This window comes from Anoplophora glabripennis, unplaced genomic scaffold (assembly GCF_000390285.2).
Source record: "Anoplophora glabripennis isolate ALB-LARVAE unplaced genomic scaffold, Agla_2.0 scaffold327, whole genome shotgun sequence".
Lineage (NCBI taxonomy): Eukaryota > Metazoa > Arthropoda > Insecta > Coleoptera > Cerambycidae > Anoplophora > Anoplophora glabripennis.
In genome coordinates this window covers 235,710-244,088 of record NW_019416408.1, presented here as the reverse complement: position 1 = coordinate 244,088, position 8,379 = coordinate 235,710, and the positions used below count along the sequence as shown (strand labels likewise).

Here is an 8,379-nt window from a genome sequence, read left to right as displayed (position 1 = left end):
CATTATCTCTTGCGCATAGTTTAACAAACAAAACTATAAGCAATTAGGTGTTCGACGTTTGAGCGTCATTCTTTCTTACGTTAAAACTGTACGAATTATTATGGCGAATGAATCCGTATGCTCTGTATTTATCCGTATGAATATAAATTCGTATAAATGAATCCGTATTTATTCTAAATAGAACCATAGCCACTAAAGAAATCGCCCGTAGGCACACTGACGGTAAAATCATCACATCTACACATATAGACAAGCAAGATAATGACTAGGTCAGTATGAAAATGTCACCAGGCACTGGTTGTGACCTCAATTTCCAACAGCATATCTGTAAAGGGGCACGAGCGGTGCAATGGCAATAAAGAAGCTGACAAGATCACCAGGAGTACATAAGGCCTCAGTATTTTTGGACCCAGTCCCTCCAGGAAAACACCCACAAAGAATTTATGAAACGGTGGAATGAGTTCTTAGAATACCCTAGCAAGGATACAGCCAAAAAATACCTGGCCATGTCTAGGTCAAATCTTCGCCTAGTGACAGGTATTCAAACTGGACACTGTTGACTAAGGAAGCACCTTCACAACATGAGGAAGTGTGAAATACCTCTTTGTAGGAGAGTAATGCATGTGGCATGCGAATGCACTGCCGTCTCATCAAAAGGAATCCGTATTGGGAGAACGTTGGCGTCCATGGCCTATATTACCGATATTAGAGAGATCCCCCTTGAGCAACGCCACCACTTTTTTCTGTTTAATAGGTTGGTTAGCGGCTCAGGTGTAATGTTCTCTTAATGGGAGGAAATATAAGGGGCCCAACGGGACCTAAGTGCTGTAGCTTTTTAAACTATCCTCCTTAAAATTCCAGATTCCAATTCAATTTTTGCCAGTTTCATGATACTCTTAAATCAATTTGTGTACAGCAATATAACATATTTTGAAGGCTATTGGCATAAATTTTTTTATATAAAATACATATTTAGCAAAATAGAACTACTATCAATTGATATCCATATATACTTGGTTGTAAATAAATAACACGACAACTAAATTACGAATTAAACATTATTTTTGTGATTAGAGCTATAATACCATGTATTTGCAAAGCCCACAAGGACGCGGTTAATTATGTATAACCAGCTGAACTTTGACAATGAACAATATACGAATATCTTCAGTTTACGTTACTTTTAGTCTGTTTCGTTTTGTGACTCTGCTACTACAATTCAGAAATGCCAGAAAATGAAGACAAGGCATTGCTTACGGAGGGTGAAAGATTGCATTTTCTAAACAAATTAAAAACGCGTTTAAAAGGTAAGAATAAAGAAATTTAGTTTAACATTTTCATCATTTAATCATTAAAAATTTCATCAATAATTTAGTTTACCCATTAATCATTTTTGATACCACAGAAAAATGGTTGATCTATTTTTAATTCTCGCAATATTAAAATAATTTTACTCACACGAAATGATAAAATATACAATAGTGTAAATACTATTTTGAAGTATAATTTAATAGCATTAACAGTTCCGTCATAAGTACAATACAGTATTTTTTTTTTAAATTTATTTTATGGCTTCTGGTACGAATACATTCGAGCTTGGGCTCGTATACGAATGATTTTTAGCTCATTTTCCCCAGAATTAGTTAGCATAGGAAACTAGTTAAATAAATAATACATTTCAGCACTGAATCAATCTAAGAATCCTCCGAAGGAATTTATATTGTGTTCACAGAAAAGATCTAATGTACTTCTTTGTTTCAGATGAACAAAAATTAGAAAAACTTCAGACGAACGACCCTTGCCTTGAAAAATTTTTGTATGGCACGGATTTTGATGTGGATGCAGCATTTAACAAGGTAGTAAATATTTAGATTTTTATTTAAGTGCCAAAATAGTTATTGATCTGCCCAAACCAAGAAGTTGTACTTTTATGGACGAGCCTGCAACAAGTTGGCGACGTCATAGAGGGGTGGTGCTGTATATTAATGATGAACAGTATAGAATTATAACTATCGAAGTATATAGTAGGTACCAAATTATTCGGATTATTCGGTAGTACAAAAAGTATTTGAATGAAAATAGTAATAGTTCCACACCACATGTCACTGATTCACTAAATTAGCAGTTACTAGTGTACAGGTAGACACGTGTGGGCACTGGTTAATGTCGGTAGATGAAAGACGAACACAAATGTAACAATCGATCATTATTGATAGATAAACTGATAAATAATCTATCTTCCTAAAAATAAATACGACAATCATAGTCCTGCGTGGAATGAATTTATTCGAATGAATTTATACGATAATAATTCGATACGATAATAATTGATATCTACTAATTACTAATTATGTATATGGTTAGCTGAGTTCAGTCGATAGTACCCATCACCAGTGTACAATAAATTTTTCGTCAATAATAATACTTGCGATTCGCTTCGTTAGTCAATATCTTTGGTTCACTGTCATTTTTTAGATGTCTTACTATTTCACGGATAGAACTGCTTCATATGGGAATTACTTCACATTCACTTTTAATTCACGTACAATTTAGTAGCCAATATTCGCCCGTGTTTTCAATGTCACACGTTTTAAGTACATTTGACGTAAAAACTGTAAAAAGTAACATTTCTCGCAAGGAATTGTATTCGTAAAACTGCTCCTTATGATGGAAACATATCTCAATTTAAGAATATTATTGTCTATAAAAGGGATGTAGTTAATATTAATATTACTACTTAACAAAATAGTACTGATACATTTAAATNCTCGTTCAAATTTTCTAATTCCATATGCAAATCTAAAACAACTATTTTGAATTCGCTGCAAACGCTGAATATCGGAGTGTAGTAGAGCTGGGCCATAGATACAGTCACAGTATGAGAGCTTTGAAAATATTAAAGAATTACATAAACTGATTTTTAGAGATGAATCCATGATGGCACGATGGGGATAAAATTGCTTTAATGTATTATACGATGATCGACACAGATTGTTTACATGCTTGGTAAATCTTAGCTCCTCATCAAACCAAAGTCCCAGATTATTACACTCATTGGTAAAATTTAAAGAAATATCTCCTAATTTTAAATTCAATTCCATTTTCGCCATAATACGTTTATTTTTAGGACCAAAAATTATGACTTTAGATGTGTCAGGATTTAGCTTCAATCTATGAGCAGCAGAGATATTTAACAATGAGTTTAAGTTGTAATTAATACAATGATTAAAAGCAGCTAAGTCCGTAATACGACAATTGAGATACACTTGGGTATCATCAGCGTAATGATGCACAGAACATTTATTCAAAAATGTATAAAAATCCGCTCTATAAATAGAGAACAGCAGGGGCCCTAAAATGGACCCCTGAAAAACCCCATGAGTCACTGGCAAGACGTCAGACACATTAGAGTTTATGATTACTTGCTGTGTTCTGTCAGACAAATAACTAAAAATGTAGGAAGCAGCACTATTATCAAAGCCAAAGTATATTAACTTTTTAACAAAGGATAGACTGGTCCAATGTGTCGATCGCCTTGCTATAATCTAAAAGAATCAAGGACACATTCGCTTTTAATTCACGTACAATTTAGTAGCCAATATTCGCCCGTGTTTTCAATGTCACACGTTTTAAGTACATTTGACGTAAAAACTGTAAAAAGTAACATTTCTCGCAAGGAATTGTATTCGTAAAACTGCTCCTTATGATGGAAACATTTCTTAATTTAAGAATATTATTGTCTATAAAAGGGATGTAGTTAATATTAATATTACTACTTAACAAAATAGTACTGATACATTTAAATCTACAATAGTTGCTTATGTACGAAGATCAAAAAGGGATATTTTACAAGCTGAGCACGCAAGTTTCAGCTGAAATGCGTGAGAGACTCTGTACTTTCTGAATGTGGTGCGTACAATATTCTTTGTGTGACCGCTAGTAATTTGTCAATAATAGAAATACAATAGAATATTGGTCACAAATTTAAATCAAATCATGGTATTTTATTCCAAATAGAATTTTTTATATACTCTTCCGCCATGGTAGCAGATTTTCGTCTCCGGTAACGCTTCAAACTTCTGAATTTTCACCCTTCATCTATATCAGTAATACGGCTGAAATACTACACTAACAGTAGTGGATAAGATATTTTTAGATATGTAACTAATTTGTAAGAAACATTTTGTATTGAATGAATTCCAATAGTTTAAGTAGGTAGTATGTTTACTGTTTTTAAATATCTGCGATGTGTGATTTTTTTAGACGTTAAATAATTTCTGTATAATTCTAAATTAAATTTATCGACGACAAATGTGCTCTGTATATTTGTTTCTGTATTAAGAATTTTTATTATTAGCATATCATTCTTATCTTCCAGATTATCTACAATAATTTTTATTAATTTGTCACGGTGATATGTGCCGCACAAGCCACATACTAGTATAACCATTAGATATACAAGAATACAGGACAAGGGGGTTCGTCTAATTGTGGATATTATCCACAGTTTTAAGAAAGTTGGGCAGACCGCGGCCAGGAGACAACGCGATCGATGTCTTCACATCTACGAAAGCATGCCTTAGGAAGAGGCAAATTGTTACTTAAACTGTTATAATAGGGTAATAAAAGTATTATTTATGTAAACGTGAAATAGATAAATGTGACATTTATCTATTTCACTTTGACAATCCTTGCGACTAGTTTCGAGGTCAAAATTACACCTCATCATCAGGTATACAAGGATATCAATACCTTTTAAATTAATCTCCTTTTATAGTGACCTGATGATGAAGTATTATTTGGACCTCAAAACTAGTCGTATATCTACAATAAAGGATTGTGAGAGTTAGAAGACTTTTACATTCCCACTGGTATTACTTATGTAATATGTAATAATGAAAAATGAGAAATTTGTTAGATCTGAAGGCGTCGAACGCAATGCTCCCTAGATCCTGATAGCCTAGAACCGTCAAAATTTTGTGGGCAAGTGTCGGCCCTTACTTTGACTTATCTGACAGCAGGGTGATCATGATTAGAAATTTCTGTTAAAAATTGATTTACCTCTTGTCTACTAAAACTCTGAACTTCTTTGATTTATATTTCGTAGAATTTTTCTTTGGGAATGGTATTAATTTCGGAAATTTGCTCTAATATTATCTAATGTTCTTCTTTGGTATCAACATTGATGATGATACACTGATGAATGATTTTTCAGCTAAATAAATTAAAAGAACCTCTTCACCTAGTACCATTATTTCTTCTTTTTACACAATTCTTCGAAAAAATCATAGGCTTTTTTATACCTTTCCTTGAATTTCATCACTTGCGTCAGTTCTAATATCGAATGGAACGTTTTCTTCGTCATTTTCATCGCAATTAATGTTTAAACAACGTAGAGACTAAAAATATGAACGATAAAAACTTCTACTAGTTAAAGTGAAATATTCACATAAATAACGATGATATGCCTTAAAAATTATACTATTTATGGTACGGGATAAGTAACTTATCCCATTTTTACACAAGTCTATAGCAGGAGATTAAGTGATTTTATTTTATCAGTTTCCACACATTCCATATTTATACAAAACGAAGAGAGTACCTACATTTTAAATCTACATCTGCAATAATATTTAAATTTTTCTTGCACCAAATTCTTAAAATATCGAGTTAATGATTAACTAACAAAATAAATATAATAGATTATATTTGTACTAGCAGACTTCTAAGAATATGTACAGAGTGTTTATAATTGCGAATGCCAAATTATACGTTAAGTAAATACCTTAAATCTTGAGAAGTCTAGTAGGTACATATATTCCTAGAAAGCATGTTCGTAAGGCTAAGATCCGGTAATTATAGGTGACCATTCTCTTTTTCAATTCCTAAATAAATCCGTTTTTAAAAGATTCCAAATAATTTTTAAGTTTATGTTAAAATATCTCAAATATCTCAAAAACCGTTTGAGCTAATTCATAAGTTTATAATCGTACTCTTTCAATCATTACAGATAACCAATTATTACGAGCTGGTATTACAGTATCCAGATTGGTTTCCCATTCTAGGACCACTAGACAAAAAGTCGATAATAGACAAAGATGTAAGGATGATGTTACCACAGTATGATAAGGAAGGTCGTGTCATTTTTATAGCAAAATTGGGTAAGAAAATTTTCTCTGTTAGTTATGTTACTAGAGTATTTAAAATTTATTCACTAAAGACCAGTTTTGAACTTCATGCAGTGCCTGTCTATGCTTTCTTTAACATACTTGCGTAAGTTATCACTCTATGTCATCCCATAACTTTTTTATACATATATACGGTTATATTAATATATCCTGTCGAATTCGAATGAAATGAATATATAATTACCTTTTTCATATTTGAAGGAACTTTCGAACATCTCATATATAAGTGCATTTAAACCGCAAAGGGGTTATGAGGTTGTCAGTAGGGTGAAGACCAAAACAATGTTACGTACGTCATTTTCTTAAACGCTATGTACACTCAACGTATCTACATTTATTTTTTAGGAAACACGGACATGAGCACGATGAAATTATTCGATATGATAGGAATAGATGATATCTTGCTTGAATCAGTATTAGCGAGCAAACCACGTATAGCACAAAAAGGTCTGTGTGTTATAATGGATGTCGCTGATTACCCATGGAAGATGTTGAAATGGTTAACGCCCGAAAACATTAAGTTGTGTATTAGAAAAATAATGGCATTGCCATTTAAGGACTATAGAATCCATATAGTTAATACGTCAGTGGTAATTCACGTAGCAATCAAAATAACTTGGCCACTTTTACCAGCATACATAAAGGAAATGGTTAGTAACACAAAACGAATTGATTACAATATCAAACAATGATTATTATCTAATTTAGCAATATGTACATCCTCAAAACCCAAAATGTTTACAGAAATATGATTCTGTAATACCCATTTTTCTATGGGAGTGGGGGGGAAGGGGGAGAAGGAATTAATCATCATTAACGTTAAATGACAAAATGATTACATTATTGCATAAAACACTACATTTAAATTCAAGGTGATTATGATGTTTGAGATCCCACAGGAAAAAATAGGTTTGTTGCCAAACTGCTCAAAATGAGTTAATAACACCACAAACCTCAAAATATCTAAACCGAATAGAAGAATTGGCTTATTTATATATTTTATATATAGAGAGGACAATTTAATTACTAGATAATTTAATTAAGCAATATTATGACGCTATATAAATTATTAAAACTTAACCATTATAACATTCTAAATTCTAAACATTCTAAGGTTAATGTGGTACTTGAAACTGACTTATCCTCAAAAAATGGTTGGCAAAGTCTCTATATTTGTTGCCAAATATGAACATAAATTTATTAATATATTATCTTTTAATTTTTAGATCAAATTTCACTTTAACGACTGGGATTCCCTTTATAAGTACATTGACAAAGAGGTTCTTCCTCTAGAATATGGTGGAACGTACAATATTAACTACAGTGAACTACATGAAAAGTTGTATGAAAAGAACGAAGAAATATTAGCAATTACAAAATTTCGAAGAGAAGTAGCATTTGGATGAGACTTCCACCTCCACCATATTCGTATATTTCTGGTGTGGAAATTGCTGGAGGATAATTTTTTAAAGTTTGCGATAGCAAGATAACTTATCTGTCAATAGTATCTTGTGAATTATCTGCCAAATTATATTAATACAACAATTAAATATATGTAGAATAGTTCAATAAATTGTTAAATATGGAATACATATTAGTCATTAAAAGCACCTGTAGTAGGTATTAATTGCCATTCTATATTGTGGTCCAACAGATTGAGAGTGTCAAATTTATCAACAAAGATTTTGTAATGTTACAAGGATCTCGAAAATGTTTAAAGTAGTACAAATATAATGCGTATCAACATTCCGCGGAGAAAATAATAAATTTATATTCCCTTAGATTTTATTATAAGAAAAGTGAAATTCGATCTTTTTAAAAATTAGCTGTTACCCAGTTCTATTCAAAAAAATCCTAAAATTAACTGGTGTAAATTTTAAGCGCTCTGTGCAATAGTTAATTTTCTTAACAAATATCTTATTTTTTCATATAATTGCTATATTGTTTCTGATTAATTTGACATGAATCGTGGGAATGACACAGCAAAAAAAATAATTTCATGTGATTAATTCGTCTGCAGGCTACTTATAAGTTCGATAGAAATAATAAAATGATTATGTTAGTTGTAGAGAATAAAAAGATTTACGTAAATAAATATGTACAAGTTCGGTAGATTTTACTTTATTTAAAAGTATTAGCTAATTTAAATAAATTTTAAAAAAATTCTAAAAATCTTAAAAAGTCAAACAGT

At 31.5% G+C, this 8,379-nt stretch overlaps 1 protein-coding gene across 1 annotated transcript; it reads left to right on the top strand.

The window, feature by feature from the left end:
* Positions 1-1,146: 1,146 nt before the first annotated feature.
* LOC108909481 (alpha-tocopherol transfer protein-like) lies at positions 1,147-7,808 on the top strand. The gene is made up of 5 exons (XM_018713833.1): positions 1,147-1,307; positions 1,762-1,856; positions 6,011-6,161; positions 6,534-6,838; positions 7,415-7,808. Exons 1-5 carry the CDS (start codon positions 1,226-1,228, stop codon positions 7,592-7,594), a joined length of 813 nt encoding a protein of 270 aa, XP_018569349.1. The 5' UTR covers positions 1,147-1,225; the 3' UTR covers positions 7,595-7,808.
* The last annotated feature ends 571 nt before the right edge of the window (positions 7,809-8,379 follow it).